Source organism: Mirounga leonina, unplaced genomic scaffold (assembly GCF_011800145.1).
Source record: "Mirounga leonina isolate KUSES-001 unplaced genomic scaffold, KU_Mleo_1.0 Mir_493, whole genome shotgun sequence".
Classification (NCBI taxonomy): domain Eukaryota; kingdom Metazoa; phylum Chordata; class Mammalia; order Carnivora; family Phocidae; genus Mirounga; species Mirounga leonina.
The window spans coordinates 615560-641752 of NW_023270780.1; the positions used below are offsets into that span (position 1 = coordinate 615560).

The 26193-nt window shown below is 45.0% G+C and overlaps 1 protein-coding gene across 1 annotated transcript; it reads right to left on the reverse strand.

Moving 5' to 3' along the window:
• ACP6 (acid phosphatase 6, lysophosphatidic) lies at positions 1-26193 on the reverse strand. Its single transcript, XM_034989847.1, has 10 exons — positions 25503-26193; positions 10453-10584; positions 10205-10335; positions 9791-9870; positions 6965-7052; positions 6004-6136; positions 4899-4999; positions 2672-2767; positions 828-993; positions 1-198 (listed from the first exon to the last, which is right to left on the reverse strand). Exons 1-10 carry the CDS (start codon positions 25719-25721, stop codon positions 55-57), a joined length of 1290 nt encoding a protein of 429 aa, XP_034845738.1. The 5' UTR covers positions 25722-26193; the 3' UTR covers positions 1-54.

Here is a 26193-nt window from a genome sequence, read left to right on the forward strand (position 1 = left end):
CAGTGTGTAAAGGCATTTATTGAAAAACCAACACATCTTGTTTGTATAAATCAGTTACTCCCCATTTCCAAGTTCCATCACCTGGTCTTGAGAGCAGAGTGTGTGGTATTTTTCTGGGCTCAAGGTGTAAACTGAAATGGTGTTTAAGAACTTGTCCAGTGGACAGAGCCGGTCAGGGCAACCTTTTGGCACCTGCTCCTGTGGAAGAGACAAAACTCAGCATGGCCACTGAGGACCCCGGCCTGCTGTTTTCACCTGTGCCCAGAGGCCTGCGAGGCTTTGACCCAATGGTCTGTGCATGCACACATAGAACAGCCAAGAAGGCCCCACCACCAGGTCAGCTTCCAGGGTAGGAGAACTATGCCCTGCTTGTGACAGTCACTCAAGAACTGCTTGGTGAATTGACTGGGGAGACAGTCACATTGTACCCCTAAGCTGGGAGGGCGAAGTCTAATCACTGGGGGGTGCTCTAGCATCTGCCCTGGACAGCAACCTGCGAAAGCAGCCGAGGCGCCAACAGCGCTGACAACGCACACTGCCTCCCAAAGACACCATCCCAGAGACACTCAGGGGAAGAGGAGGGCGGTCCTGTTTCTAGAAGGAGTCTGCAGCAGACGTGCGATAAGGCCCAAATCCCAGCCTGCCACCATATTTCCAATTCTGCCTTATCCTGGGTATGGCTGTGAGTCATTCCATTGGATCCAGAGAACTGACTGTACCAAGGAGACTCCACTGAGCCTGAGGAGGGAGACGTGGTGCTAAACCACGTGGGTGGGGTTGGAGGGAGGGTGCCTAGCTACCACCCAATTGCACCTCACAGGTCTTACCTCCCCGCGGTAATAGAGCTGCACAAACCACTCCTTAGATTCCCGGTGCTGGTAGAGTTCCATGGTCAGATCAACAGCAAATGGGGGCCATTTGTGGTCAAAAATCCCCAGGGTGATTAAGAGAGGCATGAGGGTCACATCATGAGCTGCGTAGAGGTACAACTTTCTGCAAGGAGAAAACAGTCCACAGTCCTTTACCTCAGGACTCTGGAAGGCAGGACACCATCTGCCCCCTTTGAGTAAGAAACAACATTGCCTCAGAAACCAGGTGACATCTAGAAGTCAGGGAGCTTGGTATAAAACTCTGAAGGAGATGGTGGGGTGAGACCTTATTCAACAATTTATGTTGTTTCTTTCCCCACTGGGGTAGCTCTCCTGATCCCTTCCTGCCCACCTGCTTGCCCACCCACCCACTCACTCCTCCCCGAGTGACCTTTAAAGTAGAAATCAAGCATGTATGGCTTGGTCCTACCTCTCTTCTCTCCGTTGGATCTGCCTGCCTGTGGCAAATGTTCTTCCTACTCTCAGCTATGTGATGAGTTTAGTAGAGCACGCTCTCCTCCTTGCTGGGGAGGCTTGCAGTTTGGGGGAATTAAGTTCATTTCAAAGGAGTATTAAGAAGCCTGTTTGGCCTTCAACATATTCTCCAATGGCTTTCATCTGCAAGAAAGATGCCATTCTAATCGATAGCTACCTGTCCCCTGTAACTATCTCTTAGGAAAGATCAAGGATTTTATGTGTTGACTCCTAAACTAGAAGACCAGCACTGGATCCTATAGTATTCTACAGATACAAGGTCAAGGTGGGGGCAAGGTGGCAAGGGCCAGTTAGAAAGGTACTGTCACTGCAGGTGCTGAGAAGGATAGGGAAGGGCACTGGCACGATCTGCTATTATAAATCTGGCCCTAAGTTCCTGAATGTTCCTATTTTCACCTCACTGGCCCCTCCTGTTCTCAAGCTCTTCTCAAGTTTCTAGCTACCGTACAGTCTCTCTCTCTCTAAAGAAGGCAACCTAGGGGTGTCTGGGTGGCTCAGTTAGTTGGGCGTCTGCCTTCGGCTCAGGTCATGATCCTGGGGTCCTGGGATCGAGCCCTGTGTCAGGCTCCCTGCTCGGCGGGGGAGCCTGCTTCTCCCTCTGACTGCCACTCCCCCTGCTTGTGCTCTCTCACTCTCTCTCAAATAAATAAAATCTTTAAAAAAAAAAAAAAAAGGCAGCCTACAACAGTGCTTCTCTAATAGTAGGGTGCATACCAATCCCCTGAAGATCTTGTTAAAATGCAGATTCTGATTCAGTAAGTCAGAATCTAACAAGCTCCCAAGCAGTGGTGAAGTTGTTCATCTGCAGACCACGCTCTGCTCAGCAAGTGCCCAGGACATGTAACACTCCAAATCTGTGCCCCTAACTGGGGTTCCATGTGCTATGAAAGTGGTGATGGAGGTTCAGGAGGTACTTCCAACATTTAAAAATGCCAGGTGGGTATCACACCCTTCTCAACACTCAGTGAAGGTGTTCGAACTAAACAATCTATTAAGCCGTTGTATCGGTGCGACATCATAATTAGCTACTCTTTCACACATGTTCAGTTAGTAAAAAAAAAAAAAAGGTGGGAAAACAAATTTAGAGTTCTTTCTTGCTAACATAAAAATTTCAAACCACAGTAGGACGGGGGGCCACAGGAAGAACGGTAACAATGTTGTGAACATCTTTGGGACACATGACCTCTTAAGCTCCATTCAGTCCCTGTCAGCCTGGTTCTTGCCCCCCTTGAACCTGGGTTCCCTCCCCGCGGCCAGAGGCCCCTCCTGCCCTCAGCTGCACAAAGCGGAGTTGCTGTGGCAGGTACCTGGTCTTGCTGGGTGGAGTGGCAGGGTCCACAGCTTTCAGCAGGTTGTTCTCCAGGATATGAAGGAATGGGCCTACGGCCATCTGAAGGCTTTCCCTACGGCAAGTAAACAACATTGGAACAGCCAGCGGGCACTGGCACACAGGAAGGTGGGCTGGGTCTGCCCCCCAGGACCTCAGAAGCCCAAACAGACAGAGCTGAGAAGGAGACAAGTAATGTGTGAGGGACAGCGACTGGCAGGGAGGGGAGAAACGGCACCGCCTTCAGTTTGAGGGTTCTCTGTGCACAGACACTTCCAACAACAAAAGCACCAGGTATGGAACACATCTGCGATGGGACTGGAAACTGGGATAAGTCATGAAGAACTAGGCCTCCAGGAAGAAGCTGGGAAGGACAGGGTAGAGTGATTTCCAGGAATTCCAGAAGGCCCTCAGAAAAGCGATCAGAAGGAACAGCATCCTGAGCTCTGCTTCCCAGGTGCCAGTCCCCCTTCTCTCGAGTTTGGACTGTGAGGACATGTCTGATCTATTTGGTGCCACACAAAGCTCATCAGCAGGGCCCGCTCGCAGGGCTGGCACTGACCCTCGGGTTTGCCAGCTCAGGATCACAAGGTGGTTACTGCAACTCCAAGCCTGTCATCTCACGGTGCTAAACAAAGCAGGGAGCTGTGCCAGTGAGCCACCAAAAGGCTTGGTTTTGGTGCCTCTCACCTTTGATCAAAGAGGGGGAAAACACCTCTTCCAGAATTTCCAGAGCCCAATCATGGACAAAAGGGTCGTCATGACTGGCTTAGACCAATCTTTCTTTCACGGTGACTGGGCAAACAAATGACCACCATCACAAGTCAAAGAATGCTGAAGTGATGGATGAGGAGTAGGCAACCAATACCGTACGCAACACAGACTTTCCAGAAGAATGTACGTAGGCCAAGCCAAGTTGGATGGCACTGTGAGGCCATCTAATTTGTCCTTGAAGAAACATCAGTTTTATGAAACCAGGGCTAACCAAAATGGAAAGAAGAATCAGATCTTGTTTAAAATGCTTTACACTGGGAGAAAATGAACTATGGCCATTGTCCAAATCCAACCCACTTGCCTGTCTTGTAAATAAAGTGTTATTGGAATAGAGCTGTGCCCACTTATTTGCATATCATCTATGGCTGCTTTCATGCTACATTGGTAGAGGTGAGTAGCTGCAAAGGTAATGCATGTGCTGTGAAGCCTAAAATATCTACTAAATGTGTGTGTGTGTGTGTGTGTAGGGGAGGACAATGAGTGACAATTTAGGTCTGGGTGCGGCCACGTCAGGAACAGATGAGGGAAAGGGGCAAATCATAGTGAGTTGCAGCAAGCTGGGTGGCACAGCTGGAGCCTTCTGGATGCACTGACTCTGAGGAGGAGAAAAGCAGCCAGAGGTTCTTACTCTCATGCACCAGGCCCTGCAAATTCTTGAAATGTTAGCTGCTTTTTTCTCCCCAGGACTGATCCTCTTTTTCTTCCCTGGACTGATCCTCTACTTCCCATCCCCTCCTCTACCAAGTTACCTATTCTGAGTGCAAGTCAAATGTTATTAACCTATCGAAGAAAGGTGCTGTGTTTTTTTTTTAATTTGGTAAGACAGAAACTCTCCATTCTGGTAGGCAAGAAACAGACCTTCTAAAAACAAAGCCCTAAGTCCTAGAAACGTAAAAAACACAGGACTGACAGAAGATCTGGTCTGAGTCCTGGCTCTGCCACTTGCTAGCCAAGCCTAGGTGAGACAGCCCACATCACTCTGGTCCAGTTTCTTCATCTCTCAAGCCAGGACTCGGACGCGGTCAGGGATATCGACACCTCCCTCACAGTGAGAACAGGGAAATGACTTGTAAGTTGTAAACTGATGACCAAAGTGAGCAATCATTATTCTTCCATCAGTTCTCCCCACCCAAACCCTTTGAAACTTAAAGCAAAAGGCGAAAAAGTCAGTGATTAAGAGAAACCCTGTCGAGTGGTGGCTCCCGGTTCTGTATAACAGTGAACGGAAGCCCTAGGTCACCAGTCCCAGCTCCAGAAGTGTAAGGACTTAGGGCTGAATCCATTCAACAGGCCAGCAGAACATGGTGATTTTACCTCAGCACATGTGGAGACTCAGTTCGCAGGCGTGAGCAGGCCGGGGGGACCCTCCTTCCCGCATACTGAGAGGCCTGGCCAAGCGTGACCTGATGCCCGCGGCTGATGAGGCTGCTCACCTGTCTTCCCTCTGCATAACGTACAAGGCTGTGTCCACTGCTCTCTGCTCAATCATCCGTGCAAATCTCTTCAGCGTCGGGCAGCTCAGGAGGCTGTGCACCTGAAAGGACCACGGGGACAGTTTTACAAAGAAATGCTTCTTGTTCACTGAGCTTGGCAGCTGATCAGCTTCCACAGAGCCTTCAGGGGCCTGTCTTCTCCTGGGGAGGGCCTTAACAGCTCAAAAAGCTACATCCCCAAGGCCCTTCTGAAGCAATTCCTAGAGATCTGAAGGCCCAGGGGGGAAAAAAGCTGTTTTTCCTCCCTTTCTGATGGCTCCCCACCTACTTCAAAATGAAAAACAGTTGTATTTTCTAAAACCATAAAAAAACAAGTAAATAAAATACAGAGTAAGGAATTCATAAATTTATACATGAATTTCATTTTCCCCAAAATGGGTTTCTAAAAAGTATGCCATGTAAATACTTTATATAAGCCCTCATCTTATAACCTTCCACCTATTTTACCCATAAGCACAGGGCATTTCTGCCTTCAGGGCGCACTGTCATCCTGACAAGAGAGGGAAGGAGGATCCAGGCTACACTGCACCTTTGGGAGTCTGGCTTTTGAATCTAGAGAAGGCTTTCCCATTGTGTGGTCTTCAGTATTTATTAGATAAAAAAGATTCTATGGCTAAATAAGTTTGGGGGAAATAGATTTCAAGACCGACCAGCTTCCTTTACTTCTTAGAATCTTTAATATGCTGCTGCGCATACAGACTCTCCAAAAAGTGATATAATGGGGATTCTAAAACTTTTAGGCAACAACCGCCCCCCTACCCGTCACCCACCCCACCCCTGCCTGCCCACAATATACACACTCACATCACAGGTATTCTGGAGAACATGCCTCAAGAAATTCTGATCTAGAGTTAAGTATCCATGCGCCTAACCAAGTGAGGAGTCCTCCCTGATTGGGGCCTAGCCCTCAGTTCCCACAGCTATTCCCTGTAAGTCCTACCACAGCTGCCTCCACTGCTCCCCTCTACCCAGTTCTAACTCAGGAGCCAGCCAGTCCAGGTGCCTACCCCCGCCCCCCAGGGCTGGGGGAGGACAGTCATCCAACCTGCTCGGCAGCCATATTGTCAAAGAGGCTGAGGAAGTCTACTCCATCATTACTGGTGATGCCCATCCCTTCCTTCACCTTTTGCAAATCCTCTGAGATTCCTGGCTGCAAAGAGGCAGCCTGCCTCCGGCCTCTGCCAAAAAATAAAAAGTAATCCATATATTGTATAGTAATATACAGTTTACAAAGTGTATCTCATTCATCATTTGGGATCTCATTCATTCCTCAATAACAAGACATTGGGGTTAGTTGGTATTATTCCCATCTTACGCATGAGTCAACTGGGGCTCTATGAGTTCAAATGACTTGTGAAAGTAAGGTAGCAGGTACCAAGGCTAGAATAAAAGCCTGAATTTCCAGATTCCACTCTAGCATTTTCTTCTACTATACCAAAAGCAATACAACCATGGCCTAGGTCTGCTTAAAAACAACATTCTCTCTCTTCTGTGGAACACATACTATATAGTCTTCGTGCAGTCCAGAAATATCTGAACACTGAAAAGCACCATCAGCCCAAACCAATCTCTTGTACAGGGCAGCAAATTAGGAAGAGAAGGGAAATCTGTGTCTTCTGCTTGCCCATCTGGATTTGCAGTTCGACCACTGGCTTAATCATCTTTTACTTACTGTCAGTGTTTTCATCTGCCTCCTCTGAGAGCACGATGGTCGAGAGAACAATGGTTTGTAAAAGCAAACCCCACTCGGGCTGTACATACCATCTCTCCAGCCCAGCATGTGGCTACTGCTGAGCTCGCTGTACCTTCACTATGAGCCTACACTGTGAACAAGAGCTTCTTCACTTCCTGGACAGCAATGTCAGGCCTTCGTGTAAAGCAGTCCTTCCCACCCCTTATCCACCAACATGGTAAGCTTAGGCAGGCCCTGAGTTCAGGCAGAGTCTGCCAGCAAGAGTAAAAGGCTGTCTGTCCCCCACTGGTGAGCAAGAACCCAGGGAAGTTACCTGATTCTTTCCCGCAGGCTCCAGCAGTTTTGGTAGTTGGGGTACAAGACTTCTGAGCTTGCTTCATCAGCGTGGATGATGATGGGTCCTGGAAGGAAGGTGGGAGCACAGGCAGGAAGAGGCTTCAGCTTGTTCTTCCCAGCATCCCCACCCCCTTCTTCTCTTGTCTGCTTCAGGAGATAGATCATCAAGGTTACTCCTTAAGGACAGTACCTGCCTTCAACATGCCCTGGCCTTGCCAACAGAAGCTCTCCTATGGTCTGAGAAAGGGAGAAAGCAAGTAGCAGCCTGTTCTGTCTGGAACAATCCCTCCTATTGGGCCACAGATAGACTAGAGCAGGCACAGACCTGGATCAGACTGGCGCTTTCCTGACCCATTCCCAAAGATTCCTGCCTTAAGGTATTACCAGCACTTGGGCGTTCTAACAAAGAATGGGGTATCCCTGACTCTATCAGAACTAGGTGACTTCCTTGCTTTTCAAAGCCCAATCCTATAGACCAATACAGTGACTCAGCACATGACAATCTAAGAAAAGTGACCACAAGGCCACAAGTCCTGCCAGCCCCACAGCCTTGCCCAAAAGGAAAGGCAGGTTTTCAGATGAACTGCCAAGAACCACACATTAGGCTACAAACAATGTTTCTTATACAGTTGACCCTTGAACAACTGGGGGGTTATGGTCACTGATCCCCCCGCCCACAGTTGAAAATCCACATATAACTTTTGATTCCCCAAAAACCTAACTACTAACAGCCTACTGTTGACTGAAAGCCTTACTGATAACATAAATAGTTGATTAACCCATCTTTTGTATGTTATATGTATTATATACTATGTTCTTACAATCAAGTAAGCTAGAGAAAAGAAAATGTGATTAAGAAAATCATAAGGAAGAGGAAATACATTTACAGTTCCGTACTGTACTTACCAAAAAAAATCATGTGTAACTGGACCCATGCAGTTCAAACCCATGTTGCTCAAAGGTCAACTGTATACCTCCCAGTAGTTCGCTACTGCTCAGAGCTTACAAGCACCTTTATCCCCTCCCATCAAGGTGCTCTAACACCTTCCCATGCTCTGCTCTGTGCCAGACGTGGCAAGGGCCTGTGGTAGCTCCCCTTTCTACACAACTCAAGCCTAACCTCTGATGGCAAAAGAAAGAGCTTCTATCAGCAGCTCTCTGGAATTCACTGAGGTCAATATATGGGGTGATTAGGTGAATCTAAGCCCCAAAGAGCTATTGTTCTCAAACAAATTGTTGATAGTCAAAACTCCAGTAGCATATGGTAACTTTACCATAATATCAAAATTCAGACACACTTTGTTGATCAAATGACCAGAGGCCCTCTCCAAATATATGTGTCCTCTGAGCAACAGAGCATAAAGGTGAAGAGTATGGATTCTGGAACCAGAGTGCAAGAGTTTGAATCCCTGTTCCACCATTTACCAGCTTTGCATCCCTGGGAAAGTCATTTAGCCTCTCTGTGCCTTAGTTCTCTTATCTGTAAATTAGGGATAATATTACCTACATCATAGGGTTATCAAAAAGAATTAAACAAGTTAGTATACACAAAGCTATTAAAAAAAGGTTTGGTACATGGTCAAATTAGAGTCCCAGGATGTGACTTCCTGGTGATACCACTTCCCTCCCTGTTGGGAATGTGATGATACCACTTCCCTCCCTGTTGGGAATGTGGGGCAGTCCCAGTCTGAGACCTGCCAGTAGGTCAGGCTGCCTCCAAGAAACAGCTTTCCTAATCCAATCATACTTTTGGTGTTTCTGAAGAGAGGACATTTGCCTTTTAGAAACTCGGCAAGTGAAGAGCTTTCAGGAGGCCAGGCACTGTGGATTATTCCAAAGCTCAGGGGCTCCCAGGAAATAAGGGGCAGCCCACTCTGTTTGCTTTATGTTACTTAGACACATGCTGTTTGTGTTCAGCAGCCAACTTCAGCCGGAAGTAGCAGCTGTACCCAACCCAGCGTGGGGTAAGGCCAGCCTCCTCTGGCCTAGAGGTTTCTATTATTTTACATAGTTTATTTTTCTAAAGGCTGATGGAAATTTTATATCTATTTGAGATACCGCTAAAGAAGCTAAGCAAGAACCTTTGCCTTATGGCACCACTTTCGTATTCTAATATTGGTGAGGTCATGTTGATATGAAACTCAGACTGGCAATTAAATGTAAATTTGAATCAAGTACAAATGACAAAATGCAGTTCCACTTGATAGTCAAAGGGCCTCAACACATGAGATCCATGAGGGAAAATAATAAATGTGGTCCTTAATGGTAAAAGGCTGGGTACCATTAGCTGCGATCATTCACTGGTTGAACATGTCAAAACCCAAACTCACCAGACTTTCTCAGGGAGGAAAGGCTGCACGGAATACTGTTAATACCATCTGGGTCATGCTGTGGATTATCACCAAGACCAGAGCAATAGTAGGCTTGGGTCCCAGCTAAGTGTCCCTCCTGCTTCCTTCCTTTTCAGCAGTGTCCTACCTAAGCAAAAAGCCCCAATATTGTTCGCCAGACCTGGCTAGGGCCGCCTCATGAAGCCTGTGTAGAAGCTTAAGAGGAGAAGTCAGAAGCCAGACGCACATCAGAGTGGCTGACACATCGCTGCAGATGTGGAGGTCAAGCTGGCAAGGGCAGCAGAAGGCCAGACAAGGGAGCGCCCACCACAGTAGGTACAGCATGGAAGCCACATGTGCAGGAGAAGAGAAACCAAAGGAACAGGCACCAAGAAAGAGGGCAGGGAGGGCTTTGGAAGGAAGAAGAAAGCTCCTCTGGGATAGGGGCTGACTTCTAGACTCCAAACTCGAACCTTCTTTCTGATATTGGAAAAGTCCAGCCAGCAAACACCGGGTAGATTCCAGATTCCGATATATATTAGTGGAACGGACACTGGAAAAAAAAAAGGTAGAGACATTCATAGAAGGAAGATGCAATTATATATACTACCTTATCCTATAGAGCAGCTGGGAGGCTTTAAGATCACATAAGGGGAGCTACGGGGCTGGGAAGAATCCTTTATCTCTCTGTATGATGGCTGTCCCAAGGGACCCAAAAGCCAATGAATGTCACCTCCATTGGCCACACGTTCACAGGATCCTATTACACTAGGGTAACTGCCCCAAACTATGTTGGGTGAGAATGGGAACCGTCTGGGGGGGTGGTCAGGTTTCCTCATGCTTAAGACCTTAAACTGAGTGCAACATCCCTTTTTCGAGTGACTCACAAGACCTCCAGTGGATTGAAGGTTGGCGAAAGAAAGGGGATGTCCTCCACATAGTTCTTCCTCAGCCTCTCTCCCAGGGCAAACATCTGCTGCATGCCCACGTTGGTCAGCTGTCCAGCAAACATGCCCCCCTAATGTGGGGCAGAAAGATAGAGAAGAATGAAAATACCTCAGTCTGCCAAACTCAGCCCAGAGAAAACCATGGAAACTTTACAGTGGGCTTCCCAGAGGAGGGAAGCACTGCTCACCTTCAGTTTGGTCTCATGGTATTGAGAGTCGAAAGGAGAATGTGGTTTCGGGCCACCAGCTAGATTGGTGATGGTGTAATCAAACTGAGTTTGGGGTGGGACCTCTAATAGTTGGAGATTCCACTCTGCCTGCTGTGACCGCAAAAAACAACACATTGTTTAGAAGTTTCTTGAAACTTACAGCAGTAATATCCAGCAGCACCTTGAAGACATAGCTGGAATCACCCACAGCTTTCCCATGGGAAGGAAAGAAAGAAATTTTAACTCTAGTTCCAATTTAGGGAAGAAAAGACCGTAATTTATTATTCCAGGAGTCCTTAGCCCAAGTCCTGTTATTGCCCCACTAGTACTCACTGTTCAGATGTTGTCTGGCACTAAGCCCAGACAGCAGTAAAGGGGAGAAATGGCCAGAATGCCTAGCAGGCAAACAGTTGGTGAATGAATGAATGAGCGAACAAATGAATGAGTATAATATAATCTCAGTGAGCATATACTTGTAAGAATTTTTTAGGAATCGACCTGCAGGTTTCTACGCTTCCCCGCCCTTAAGGGCTCTACTTAATGTCCCTTGTAACTACCACCTATTTCCCCTCCTTTCATCCAATTTCTCAAACAAGTAGCTGCCCCCAAGAAACCTTCACTTCTTCAGCATCTTCCTTCTCTCCTTGCAGTCTGGCTCCTGCTGCATTGTACCGTAAAGGCTTCGAAATATCACACATAGCCACAGGTCTCAGAGCTCCAACTGCCCACGAAACTCTTACATTCACTGAGTCACATGTGATGACTTCAATTTTAAAAACAAAAGTCTTGGGCGCCTGGGTGGCTCAGATGGTTAAGCGTCTGCCTTCGGCTCAGGTCATGATCCCAGGGTCCTGGGATCGAGTCCCGCATCGGGCTCCCTGCTCCGCGGGGAGCCTGCTTCTCCCTCTGCCTCTCTCTCTCTCTCTGTCTCTCATGAATAAATAAATAAAATCTTTTAAAAAATACATAAATAAATAAAAACAAAAGTCTTTTCTTCTTCCCATACACCAGCTCCTCTTCCCAACATACTATGTGATTTGCAACGAGACCACAATTCTCCTGGGCCCCAAAACTTGAACCTCTGACTTTCCCCCACTGCTCCACCAGCCATGCACTAAACTCTTTGAACACTGGCTAGAAAAAGTCACTCCCAAAGGTCCTTCTTTTATCTCACTGTCAGAGTGTAAAACCTTATTACACAGATTATCTCCACCACCCCCATGAATCTTGCTAAGCCACTTTCATCCTATCAATAGCTTTTTCCTAATGTTTCAAGAAATAAGCACCACGTCTTCCAGGACTTCTATACCTTGGCCCAGCCCCTGTCCCCTGCTGTACCGTCACTGTGCCTCTCTCCTCCCTTCCCCAGACCTGACAATGCCCGTCGCTTCCTCTGCATCTTCTTTTAGCTTGCTTCCTTGCTTGGAGGGACTCCTGTCCCTAGTGCCCATCCAACTTCTCTTCAAGTCCAGTGACAGCTCAAGTCTTACTTTCCATCAGTGACTACTCCAGCTTTTAGTAGGTTGTCTTATCTGAATTCCTACAATACTTAAAGTCACAGTAATATTTAGTTCAATTCCCCACTACTTTTTTTTTTTTTTTAAAGATTTTATTTATTTGACAGAGAGAGATAGCGAGAGCAGGAACACAAGCAGGGGGAGTGGGAGAGGGAGAAGCAGGCTTCCTGCCGAGCAGGGAGCCCGACGTGGGACTCGATCCCAGGACCCTGGGACCATGACCCGAGCCAAAGGCAGACACCCAACGACTGAGCCACCCAGGCGCCCCTACTTTTTTTTGTTTTAAAACTAACATTTGTAAACTTACTATGTCATGTATCATTGTATTTATCTTTGCCTCTCCCAGAAATATCCCAGGAGAGCACAACTGGGAATCCCAGGTTCCTTTCACACAAAGGAAGCCCTCCGTTCTTTCAAAAGGCATTGTCTCATTCCCACCCACAGCCAGTCCCCCAAACCTGAGCCTCTTCCCCCGGGGGGTGGGGTGATACAGCAACTGATATCAGAAGATTGTGTGTTCAGAGCACAGACCTTCTTCCCACTGCCTTTTAATCATGGCTCCTTCTTTCAAAATTCTGATCCTATAACTTCCCTGCATAAACCCTTCAAGGGCTCACAACTACATGATGGACTCTGCCCCTCCCTCCCTCTCTCTCTTCATCATTTCTTCCCTGTCTTACACACTTAGTCTCTAGCCACACAACTCTGTCTCCTATAGCACCATCCTCACACTTCCTGGCCTTTCAACTTCATGTTTCTTCTACCTGAAATTTTCTTTTTCCTTTCATCTGGAAAGATTTCTGCTCATTCCACAAGATGGCTGTGACCATGGCCCCATGCTCTCACAGTAGCTTCAGTGCCTCTTTTGGTAGCCCATACCAAACTGTATTAGAAGAGCTTCTTTACTAGTCTGTCCTGCTCAGCAGTCCTGCTCTGAGAACAGAGACGGGGTTGTCTATTTACCCCTGCATTTTGAAGGCCCAGCAAAGGGCTTGGCACACAGTAGGTACAATTAACAGCTCTACCAATTTGCTAGACCTTGTGGAAGACACAAAGACGGAGATAATATGACCCTGCCTTTTCTGGGTTTTCAGGTCAGTAGAGACAGCGAGTTATGAATGAAAATGATAGCAGCACCAAAACAGAAACTATGTGCCACATGAAGCCAGATGAAGGCCACAGCAGTTCAAAGACAAGATGACCTTCTCTTCTGGCTGGGAATTCAGGAAAAGTTTCATGACAGGAATGGCCTTTGAGGTGAAGAGGATTTAGACAAGCAAAGACCTGGACTTGAGAGTAAGAGGTAGGTAAGGAGAGGGTGTTATTTGGAATTCCAAGAATAGGCAGAAGTTTGAGCAAAGCAGAGATGGCAAAGAATGCATATACGAAAGAAGTGGTTTGGTTTGCCTCAACCTGGGAGCAGTTTTCAAACTTTTTAATTAGCAAATACCAAATAGAATTTGACTTTAGATTTCCATATACAAAGGCAAAAACTGGAGTTCCTCCAGTTGAAGCAGGAGTGGGAATAGAGAGCCCCAGCCACTTGGCATCCCCCTAGGCTACAGGCTCCAAAGAATAGTTTGAAAACCAGCAGCACAGATCATAATTGGAATGGGAAGACTGATGCAGAAGCCAATTTCAAGATGTCTACAATAGAGCTGATGAGGGCCTAAGGCCTCATCTAGAGTGGTAGGAATAGAAGGGGTGGATGCAAGACATGTGAGCCAAACCTGGCAAGTGAGTAGATGAAAGTTTTATTTGGGGGCTATGTTGGTAGGTGAACAAGGAAGAATAAAGAAAAAAAATTACTTTGATTTTGAGGCCGGGTGCCTAAGGTGACAAGAGGTCCTCCATGACTAAAACTAAGACCAACACAGAAGACAGGTGACAAGCTGAGTTCAGTTCTGGACATTTTAAGTTTGAGGTACCTCCTTTGTGTTCCCACGGCTTCCTGGAATTGGAATCTCTTTTCTCCCTCCTTCAGCACATCTCTTTTACAGCCAACACTGAATCATCCAACCTTGTAAGTCCAGTGTTTAGCTCAGGCTCTGACACCAAGTCCACAGGGCCTATTCAGCCTCACTAAGAAATCTCCTGGGGCGCCTGGGTGGCTCAGTCGGTTAAGCATCTGACTCTTGACTTCGGCTCAGGTCATGGTCTCAGAATCTGAGCCCCGTGGTGGGCTCCTCACTCAGCAGGGAGTCTGCTTGAGATTCCTTCTCCCTCTCCTTCTGCCCCTCCCCCTGCTCGCACTCTCTCTCAAATAAATAAATAAATCTTTAAAAAAAAAAAGAGAGAGAGAGAAAGAGAGAAACCTCCTCTTGTTAAGGATATCCACCAACAGAGGATCTTTGGTGTTTCCCAGGAGATGACTCCTGGAAGTCTAGGTCATGTCAAATCTGCAGTACATGTTTTCAAAATTTTAACAGATGATACACCAGGTCCATACATGGTGTCCACCCCACATGCACACTTTCATTCTTATTCTTGCTCTTCAGCTTCCAAGCTAGCGGCAAAGACTAACTCTATAATTTTACTTACTTATTTATGCCCCGTTTTTAAGAACATCAGGTAGATGATAGCAATACCTAAAATATAGTAAAACAACCAATTCAAAATAGGCAAGAAAGACAGAAGCAAACAAATATAGGGACAAAAATTGGATACAGAAATAAAGTTTCTCAAAAATGTACACTATTAAGATCCATATACTTGTTAGGTGGGCCAAAGATTTGGCACTAAGCTTTCTGGCTTTTTTTTTTTTTAAAGATTTTATTTATTTATTTGACAGAGAGAGAGATAGCAAGAGCAGGAACACAAGCAGGGGGAATGGGAGAGGGAGAAGCAGGCTTCTTGCTGAGCAGGGAGCCCAACGTGGGCCTCGATCGCAGGACCCTGGGATCATGACCTGAGCCGAAGGCAGACGCTTAACGACTGAGCCACCCAGGCGCCCAAGCTTTCTGGCTTTTATATAAAGGAGAAACTCGATCAGCTAGACAAGCCTAAAGATAAAAGCAAGACAATAGTTCAGGAGAAGCACACCATTTCTAATGCTAACAGACAAATTCCTCCCAAGGGTCCTCATAAAGAGGATAGAGTAATATAATGAACATCTTCTTAGTAGTCACAGCAATGAGTTCTGTGGGATTGTTTCTCAAGTTTCCTCAAACACAGAATGATGGCAACTCACCAAAGCACATTTCTTGAAGATAATACTATACTGAGATTGATATGCTACATTCCAAAGGTAAAAGAAAAAAATCTACGTAGAAGTAAACAAAACCCTTCTGGGTGTAGAATTTAGAATAAAGCAATAGTTTTAAATCTTGGCTGCACACTGGCATCACAGAAAAAGTTTTTTAAAAGAAACTGATGCCTGAGCACCATCCTGAGCTCATCACATCTGGATCTCCTGGAGTGGGGCCTCAATTTTTTTAATATTATCTAGTCCAGATAATTCTAAAGCTTCACCAGAGAGGCTGTTGCTATGTCTGGATGCTCTGGGCCAATTAATTCAGAATCTCTAGGAGGAGACCCGGGCATTAGTATTTTTTAAAGCTCCCCAGTTGAATCTAATGTCCTGCCAAGAACAAGCAGTTAAGAACACTGCTCCAGAGGAATGAATGGACTCACTGGCATATCCTTCATGCACTGCTTCCTGAATACGGCTTCTCTTAGCTGAGCTTTGGGTAAGTATTAAGTAACAATGAGACTGACAGTATGCTTCCCACCTTGCCACATTATCAAATAAATGGGAACCCAAATTCTTTAATCAATAGTGGAGCTGAGATAAGTTGGATTTTGTTTTATAAAAACTGAGGAACCTGCCTGAGTTGGAGGCCATCTTGGTTAGAGGTGAGCTGAGGGAAATCTGAAAACATTTATCTTGTCAATGTGTATTTGGATCTAACCTAATAATCAGGAAAAATAGCCAATTAAGTTCCAGAGCTTTATTCCCAAGCACAGCTAAAGGAAGGTAAGTCAACAGCCATTCAGGCCAAAAGAAAACAACTCAATAAAACATCTAATTTTAGGGGCACCTGGGTGGCTCAGTCGGTTAAGCCTCTGCCTTTGGCCCAGGTCATGATCCCAGGGTCCTGGGATGGAGTCCTGTGTCATGTTCCCTGCTCAGCGGGGAGTCTGCTTCTCCCTCTCCCTCTGACCCTCCCCACGCTTGTGCTCCCACTCATTCTCTCTCTCAAATGAATAAATAAAAAAAAACTTAAAAAAAAAAAACATCTAGGAGGGGGAGCAAGATGGTGGACGAGTAGGAGACCTAAATTTCGTCCGGTCCCAGGAATTCAGCTAGATAGGGATCAAACCATTCTGAACACCTACAAACTCAACAGGAGATTGAAGAAAAGAATAGCAGCATTTCTATGAATGGAAAAGCGACCACTTTCTGGAGGTAGGACGTGCGGAGAAGTGAATCCGAGGAGATATTTGGGAAGATAGATGGTGGGGGAGGGGGCCTCCATCAGCCTCTACTGGCAAGTGATAGAGCAGCAGAGCACAAAATCGGAAATTTTAGAAGTCGTCCGCTGAGGGACGTTGCTCCAGTGGCTCAGTGGGGGGTGGAACCCTCACTGGGACAGTGTGGTCTCAGGACCCTCAGGGCTACAGAAAGATCGGGGGTGCCTGAGTGCGGCAGAGCTCCCAGGGATCGGACCGGGGAAACCGGCTGCAGAGACGGAGCCGAGGAGCAGGCTCTCAGCTTGGGGTTGCCATAAACCGTGATCCACAGCACAGTCAGGCCACTGCTCCTCCAGCAGGGACCCAACAAGTGGCAGATCCAGGGAGACTCCCCTTCCTACCCCGGGAGGAGCGGCATGGGAGCACACTGCAGGGATCTGCTGGGTTTGGAGACTCCACACGGGGTCGTGAGCCAGGAATAGAAACGCTCAGTCACAGGCCAGGTGAACACGGAGTGCGGCCGGACACCGGGGAGACGGGAGTGACTGACTGCTTTTCTCTGGGGGCACACTGAGGAGTCGGGCCCTGAGTTCTCGGCTTCTCCAGGCGGAGACTGGGAGGCCGCCATTTTCACTCTCGGCCTCCAAAGCTGTACAGAAAGCTCGCAGGGAACAAAAGCTCCCGAGAGCAAACCCGAGCAGATGACTTAGACCGGACCGGGCAAGGGTGGGGCAATTCCGCCTCCGGCAAAGACATTTAGGAACCACGGCAACAGGCCCCTCCCCCAGAAGATCAGCAAGAACAGCCAGCCAAGACCAAGTTTACCGATCAATGAGAACAGCAGAACACCAGCACTAGGAGAATACGGCACATAGAATTCATGGCATTTTCGCCATGATTCTTTAGTCTTTCAAAGTTAATTTTTTTAAATTTTCTTTTTTTCTTTTTCTTTTTTTTTTAATTTTTCTTTTTCCCTTTTTCAACCAACGTCTTATCAATTCTTTCTTTTAAATATTTTTTACATTTCATTTTTAGAGTCATATTCTATCCCTTCATTGTAGTTAACGTTGTTTTTTGTATATATATAAGTTTTTCTCTCTTTTTAAAATTTTGGGATACAGTTTCTTCTAACAGACCAAAATATACCATAAATCTCTAGTGTATGGCTTTGTTCTAGTCTCCTGCCTGATCACATTCTTTTTTTTTTTTTAATTTTTCTTCTTTCTTTTTCAACCAACTTTTTATCAATTCCTTTTATAAAATCTTTTATAATTTTCATCTTTACAGTCATATTCCATCCCTTCATCGTATTTACCCTTATTTTGTACATATATAAGTTTTTCTTTCTTTAAAATTTTGGGAGGCAGTTTCTTCTAACAGACCAAAATACACCCAAAATCTAGTGTGTGGCTCTGATCTATTCACCAGCCTGATCATATTCTTTTTTTTTTTCTTCTTCTTTTTCTTTCCCTTTCTTTTCCCCCATTTCTGGTCTCTTCTGATTTGTTCAGTGTATATTTTTCTGTTGTTACCCTGTTAGCATTTTGTTCTCTCATTCATCTATTCTCCTCTGGACAAAATGACAAGACAGAAAAACTCACCTCAAAAAAAAGAACAAGAGGCAGTACCAACTGCCAGGGACCTAATCAATACGGACCTAAGTAAGATGTTGGAACTAGAGTTCAGAAGGACAATTATAAAGATACTAACTGGGCTTGAAAAAAGCATGGAAGATACTAGAGAATCCCTTTCTGGAGAAATAAAAGAACTAAAATCTAACCAAGTCGAAATCAAAAAGGCTATTAATGAGGTGAAATGAAAAATGGAGGCTCTAACTGGTAGGATAAATGAGGCAGAAGAGAGAATCAGTGATATAGAAGACCAAATGATGGAAAATAAAGAAGCTGAGAAAAAGAGAGATAAACAACTACTGGATCATGAGGGCAGAATTCCAGAGATAAGTGATACCATAAGACGAAACAATATTAGAATAATTGGGATCCCAGAAGAAGAAGAAAGAGGGGGGCAGAAGGTATAGTGGAGCAAATTATAGCAGAGAACTTCCCTAATTTGGGGAAGGAAACAGGCATCAAAATCCAGGAGGCACAGAGAACACCTCTCAAATTCAATAAAAATAGGTCAACACCCCGACATCTAATAGTAAGACTTACGAGTCTCAGAGACAAAGAAAATCCTGAAAGCAGCTCGGGAAAGAGGTCGATAACCTACAACGGTAGAAACATTAGATTGGCAGCAGATCTATCCACAGAGACCTGGCAGGCCAGAAAGGACTGGCATGATATATTCAGAGCACTAAACGAGAAAAATAGGCAGCCAAGAATACCATATTCAGCTAGGCTGTCATTGAAAATAGAAGGAGAGAGAAAATGCTTCCAGGACAACAAAAACTAAAAGAATTTGCAAATACCAGACCAGCCCTACAAGAAATATTGAAAGGGGTCCTCTAAGCAAAGAGAGAGCCTAAAAGTAACATAGACCAGAAAGGAACACAGATGATATACAGTAACAGTCACCTTACAGGCAATACAATGGCACTAAATTCATATCTTTCAATAGTTACCCTGAATGTAAATGGGCTAAATGCCCCAATCAAAAGACACAGGCTATCAGATTGGGTAAAAAAAACAAGACCCATCAATATACTGTCTGCAAGAGACTCATTTTAGACCCAAAGACATCTCCAGATTGAAAATGAGGGGGTGGAAATCCATTTACCATGCAAATGGACATCAAAAGAAAGCTGGAGTGGCAATCCTTATATCAGACAAATTAGATTTTAAACAAAAGACTATAGTAAGAGATGAGGAAGGACACTACATCATACTTAAAGGGTCTATCCAACAAGTAGATCTAACAATTTTAAATACCTATGCCCCTAACATGGGAGCAGCCAATTATATAAGCCAATTAATAACAAAATCAAAGAAACATATCAACAGCAATACAATAATAGTAGGGGGCTTTAACACCCCCCTCACTGAAATGGACAGATGATCTAAGCAAAAGATCAACAAGGAAATAAAGGCTTTAAATGACACACAGGACCAAATGGACGTCACAGATCTATTCAGAACATTCCATCCCAAAGCAACAGAATACACATTCTTCTCTAGTGCCCATGGAACATTCTCCAGAATAGATCACATCCTAGGTCACAAATCAGGTCTCAACCAGTACCAAAAGATTGGGATCATTCCCTGCATATTTTCAGACCACAATGCTTTGAAACTAGAACTTAATCACAAGAGGAAAGTCAGAAAGAATTCAAATACATGGAGGTTAAAGAGCATCCTACTAAAGAATGAATGGGTCAGCCAGAAAATTAAAGAAGAATTTAAAAAATTCATGGAAACAAATGAAAATGAAAACACAACTGTTCAAAATTTTGGGGATGCAGCAAAGGTGGTACTAAGAGGAAAGTATACAGCAAATACAAGCCTTTCTCAAGAAACAAGAAAGGTCTCAAATACACAACCTAACCCTACATGTAAAGGAGCTGGCGAAGGAACAGAAAATAAAGCCTAAACCCAGCAGGAGAAGAGAAATCATAAAGATCAGAGCAGAAATCAATGAAATAGAAATCAAAAGAACAGTAGACCAGATCAACAAAACTAGGAGATGGTTCTTTGAAAGAATTACTAAGATTGATAAACCCCTGGCCAGACTTATCAAAAAGAAAAGAGAAATGACCCAAACAAATAAAATCATGAATGAAAGAGGAGAGATCACAACCAACACTGAAGAAATACAAACAATTATAAGAACATATTATGAGCAACCATATACCAGCAAATTAGACAATCTGGAAGAAAGGGATGCATTCCTAGAGACCTATAAACTACCAAAACTGAACCAGGAAGAAATAGAAAACCTGAACAGACCCATAACCAGTAAGGAAGTTGCAGCAGTATTCAAAAATCTCCCAACAAACAAGAGCCCAGGGCCAGATGGCTTCCCAGGGGAATTCTACCAAACATTTCAAGAAGAATTAATACCTATTCTTCTGAAACTGTTCCAAAAAATAGAAATGGAAGGAAAACTTCCAAACTCATTTTACGAGGCCAGCATTACCTTGATCCCAAAACCAGACAAAAACCCACATCAAAAAGTAGAATTACAGACCAATATCCCTGATGAACATGGATGCAAAAATTCTCACCAGAATACTAGCCAATAGGATCCAACAGTACATTAAAGGGATTATTCACCACGACCAAGTGGGATTTACTCCTGGGCTGCAAGTTTGGTTCAACATCTGTAAATCAATCAATGTGATACAATACATTAATAAAAGAAAGAACAAGAACCATATGATCCTCTCAATAGATGCAGAAGAAGCATTTGATAAAGTACAGCATCCTTTCTTGATTAAAACTCTTCAGAGTGCAGGGATAGAGGGTACATACCTCAATATCATAAAAGCCATCTATGAAAAACCCACAGTGAATATCATTCTCAATGGGGAAAAACTGAGAGCTTCCCCTCTAAGGTTAGGAACACGGCAGGGATGTCTACTATCACCACTGCTATTCAACATAGTACCAGAAGTCCTAGCCACAGCAATCAGACAACAAAAAGAAATAAAAGGCATCCAAATCGGCAAAGAAGAAGTCAAACTCTCACTCTTTGCAAATGATATGATACTTCATGTGGAAAACCCAAAAGACTCCACCCCAAAACTGCTAGAACTCATACAGGAATTCAGTGAAGTGGCAGGATATAAAATCAATCCACAGAAATCAGTGGCATTTCTATACACCATCACCAAGACAGAAGAAAGAGAAATTAAAGAGTCCATCCCATTTACAATTGCACCCAAAACCATAAGATACCTAGGAATAAATCTAACCAAAGAGGCAAAGAATCTGTACTCAGAAAACTATAGAATACTCATGAAAGAAATTGAGGAAGACATAAAGAAATGGGAAAACGTTCCATGCTCATGGATTGGAAGAACAAATATTGTGAAAATGTCTGCTACCTAGAGCAATCTACACATTTAATGCAATCCCCATCAAAATACGATCCACTTTTTTTAAAGAAATGGAACTAATAATCCTAAAATTTGTATGGAACCAGAAAAGACCCCAAATAGCCAGAGGAATGTTGAAAAAGAAAACCAAAGCTGGCGGCATCACAATTCTGGACTTCAAGCTCTATTACAAAGCTGTCATCATCAAGACAATATGGTACTGACACAAAAACAGACACATAGATCAATGGAACAGAATAGAGAGCCCAGAAATGGACCCTCAACTCTATGGTCAACTGATCTTCAACAAAACAGGAAAGAATGTCCAATGGAAAAAAATTCTCTTCAACAAATGGTGTTGGGAAAATTGGACAGCCACATGCAGAAGAATGAAACTGGACCATTTTCTTACACCACACACAAAAATAGACTCAAAATGGATGAAAGACCTAAATGTGAGACAGGAATCCATCAAAATCCTTGAGCAGAACACAGGCAGCAACCACTTTGACCTCCGCTGCAGCAACTTCTTCCTAGAAACATCGCCAAAGGCAAGGGAAGCAAGGGCAAAAATGAACTATTCGGACTTCATTAAGAGAAAAATCTTTTGCACAACAAAGGAAACAGTAAACAAAACCAAAAGACAACTGAAAGAATGGGAGAAGATATTTTCAAATGACATATCAGATAAAGGGCTAGTATCCAAAATCTATAAAGAACTTATCAAACTCAACACCCAAAGAACAAATAATCCAATCAAGAAATGGGCAGAAGACATGAACAGATATTTCTGCAAAGAAGACATCCAAATGGCCAACAGACACATGAAAGTGTTCAACATCACTCTGCATCAGGGAAATCCAAATCAAAACCTCAATGAGATACCACCTCACACGAGTCAGAATGGCTAAAATTAACAAGTCAGGAGACAACAGATGTTGGCGGGGATGCGGAGAAAGGGGAACCCTCCTACACTGTTGGTGGGAATGCAAGCTGGTGCAGCCAGTCTGGAAAACAGTATGGAGGTTCCTCAAAAAGTTGAAAATAGAGCTACCCTATGACCCAGCAATTGCATTACTGGATATTTACCCCAAAGATACAAACGTAGTGATCCGAAGGGGTATGTGCACCCCAATGTTTATAGCAGCAATGTCCACAATAGCCAAACTATGGAAAGAGCCAAGATGTTCATCAACAGATGAATGGATGAATGGATAAAGAAGATGTGGTGTGTGTGTATACACACACAGACACACACACACACAGAGGAATATTATGCAGCCATCAAAACCCCCAAAATCTTGCCATTTGCAACGACGTGGATGGAACTAGAGGGCATTATGCTAAGCGAAATAAGTCAGTCAGAGAAAGACAAGTATCATATGAGCTCACTGATATGAGGAATTTGAGAAACAAGTAGAGGATCATAGGCGAAGGGACGAAAAAATGAAAGAAGATGAAACCAAAGAGGTAGACAAACCATAAGAGACTCTTAATCTCAGGAAACAAACTGAGGGTTGCTGGAGTGGTGGGGGGTGGGAGGGATGGGGGGGCTAGGTGATGGACATTGCAGAGGGTATGTCCGGGGTGAGCGCTGTGAATTTTCTAAGACTGGTGAGTTACAGATCTGTACCTCTGAAACAAATAATACATTATATGTTAAAAAGAAGAAGATAATAGGAAGGGAAAAATGAAGGGGGGGATCGGAGGGGGAGACGAACCATGAGAGACGATGGACTCCGAGAAACAAACTGAGGGTTTTAGAGGGGAGGGGGGTGGGGGGATGGGTTAGCCCAGTGATAGGTATTAAGGAGGGCATGTATTGCATGGAGCACTGGGTGTTATACAAAAACAATGAATCATGGAACACTACATCAAAAACTAATGATGTAATGTATGGTGACTAACATAGTAAAATAAAATAAATTTAAAAAGAGAAAACTAAGAATTTAAAAGAACATCTAATTTTAGACAATGCTACTTTCTGAAGATTTGTGAGACAACTGAATGAAGTGACTTGTCATCGATAAACCAGTCACAAGTCTGGAGACATCTATCAAAGGCAATTTTAGTTTTAGAATTGTTGCCAGGTAGTCCCTTCTAACTACAGTTAATATCAGAACCAGGAAGATCAGAAAATCCCAATAACAACCTCTATCAAACTGGATCTTGAAAAGAAAACCTGAGCGAAAACATCCAGAAACAAGTTACAGGAAGCTGATGACACCTGCTCGCAGCCTAAATTGAAAGAGGCTTGGTTCCATCCCTGGCTTTTATTCACACAACTTTATAAGAGATAATCAAAGGTGTCTAATGCATTTGCCTGAAGTCTGAGAATGTGAGCAGGCAGGAGAAGTAAAGTGCCTTCCCTAATTGCGAAGCAAGGCCATGGACTCAGATGGTTCTTATTTTGTGGCTACACAGACAGAAGATGAGTGAAGATGGCATTCTATGGGAGCTACAAACTGCCCCTTCCAACATAATGGCAGAAGGTACCCATCACACATGTCCTGGCTCAGGAGAAAGTCCTATAAGAATCTAAATTAAGGGAGTATATATACTGTACATACTAGGTCCAAGCCTAGACATTTAGACTTTTATTCTCTTGCTACCACTGATAGCTTTGTCTTTTAACATGAGTCTTCCACCCCTATATGTTATTTTCCAGCTTTTCTGTAACAAGAATAAATGGAGAAGGGAGAGTGCACATGAGATGGGCTTTGTACAAAAATCATAAGGGAAATTTAGTGACCCAATACAAAAAGGCAGAGTAAGGGATTGAAAAAGCATCAAAAAGAAGGGAAGGAAGAGGGGTGGGGGAAGAAGGGAGGAAGAGAAAAAAAGAAACTCCAATACCAGGAAGTGGATACTAGATACTCCAATACTAGAAAGTGGTATAGCCATTCAGAAAGGCTAACTAGAAATCTGATAGTAGAATTAAGTGCCTGCCAAAATTTATTTATTTATGTGGGAAGTGCTTTACAAGTTTGAGTTCGTGTGTGAGCAGCTTTAAAAACTAGATTTTCCAGCATACAGTGTGAGGACACAACCCTAAGGGTTTCTGGAAAGCAACTATGATCATGAAGAGTATGCCAAATATCAGGTTTGGACATCTATTTAACTTGCTCCAACTAACCTGGAGGACCAATAATGCAAAAACACTCCACAGGTAAGTGTGACGGCTAAGGGGCCTGGGGATTTCAGGTTGCCTCTATCCTCACTGGGAAGCCAGTTCTTCAATTACAGGCCTGCCTGCTATCAAAGGTCAGAGACCTTCACTGCTTCTCCCCAAAAATCAAATTCAGTAAGGTTAATCACTTAAAAAAAAAAAAAAAACTAATTATTTGTGCTTTAGTCATAATTATCCTGACCGAACCAGGTAGATTTTAAGACATTATAGCCACAAGACTAGCCAATTAAAAATATTTTCCTACTTCAAATCCCTTCCACAAGAGTTTTAGAAACCCAAAATAGAAAGGGAGAGCCCCAAGATACAGCACTTATTACCAAAAAAAAAAAAAAAAAAAGCAGCCTTCAAGGGATCTCAGATGGTCTCCAGCAAAGCCTGGGAGAAAGCTGCTGTAAAAATCTGTTCCCAAAGATATTGAGCTCTGTTATCCACTGTGATCCCAGCTACCTTGACAACCTTCAAAAAAACAGTCACACAGAAATGCACTAAACTTTGGTTCTCAAGTTCACCCCAATAGCTGTTAAAATACAGAATCTCAGGCCTACCTCACTCCTGCTTGAATTAGAATCCTCATCTTAACAAGATCCCTAGGCGCTTTAAATAAGTACCGTAAGTAGCACAGTGCTACCAGCTGTGCTACACCATAGCCAGCAGGGGCACAAATGGACGTTCCCGGGCTGCCTTACACCTGGAGGGTACGAGGAAGAAAGAGGGCTAGGAGTACCAGGCCAGCAGCTCCTCTGCTCAAGAGCTGGGGGCGGAACTGGCTACAGCAGTTTTCCCTTGGTCTGGACCCAACAGGAATCCAGCTCAGTGAGAGTAAAACTCCAAAGGTGAGTGTTCAGGGCGCCCGGTCCAGCCCGGGTCGACCACGCGGTCCTCGCCCCACCAGCCCCTGCCCAGACCGACCTCTCACCTGCTCCTCCTGCGGGAGCGGCTTGAGAGGGCTCCGGGCCCCGTGTCGGAACACGACCTGCACCATTTTCAACTCCAGCCGACTCCGGTCGACGGGATGCTGGCCGTCCGCACTCCGCGGCTCTGCCTGGGCGGCCCGCCGCTGGTGGACGCAGTAAGCCAGCGAGGTCAGGAAGCCCACGGGCCCCCACATGCGCACGCTGAACACACCGCTGATCATGGTGGAAGCCGCTGGGCGGCCTTCGGGGGGTGAGGCTGCAGAAAGCGAATATAAACTTTCCGCCCGCGCCGGGGCTCAGCGGCCGCCCCCAAGTTCCCGGGAACCCGCCGGCACGCACATCCAACGACCGCGGCGACTCCCGGCCCTAAGGGAGACCCCAAGTGGGAGCGTAGGGGTTGAAGCGGACGTGGGAGCAGCGAAGACTCCCTGGGAGTTTTAAACTCGGGTCGGGGTTGGCCACTCCCGCTGCAGACCCGGCAGGGGGAAGCTCAGCTCCTAATCTTTCACCCTCTAGGGAATCTTCAACTTGGAATCCAAGTTTGGCCTCCAGGGCTCCGAAGGGACAGGAACCAGCCCTGAGTTCCTCGGCAGCAGACTCCACGAACACAGACGACTAGATTCCACTTTCCTGTCAGCAAGCTTCCACACACCTCTTCACCCATCCAAGGGCTTGTCCCAAGTAGATGCGCAT

What these genes read in the sequence shown, in the direction of transcription:
- ACP6 (XM_034989847.1), bottom strand. Translation starts at nt 25,721, where the DNA reads ATGATCAGCGGTGTGTTCAGCGTGCGCATGTGGGGGCCCGTGGGCTTC. An exon ending in TTCAATCCACTGGAGGTCTT is followed by an intron (nt 9,871 to 10,204) that starts GTGAGTCACTCG and finishes TTTTTTTTCCAG; the next exon opens with TGTCCGTTCCACTAATATAT. An exon ending in ACAATATGGCTGCCGAGCAG is followed by an intron (nt 5,000 to 6,003) that starts GTTGGATGACTG and finishes TGGTCCTTTCAG; the next exon opens with GTGCACAGCCTCCTGAGCTG.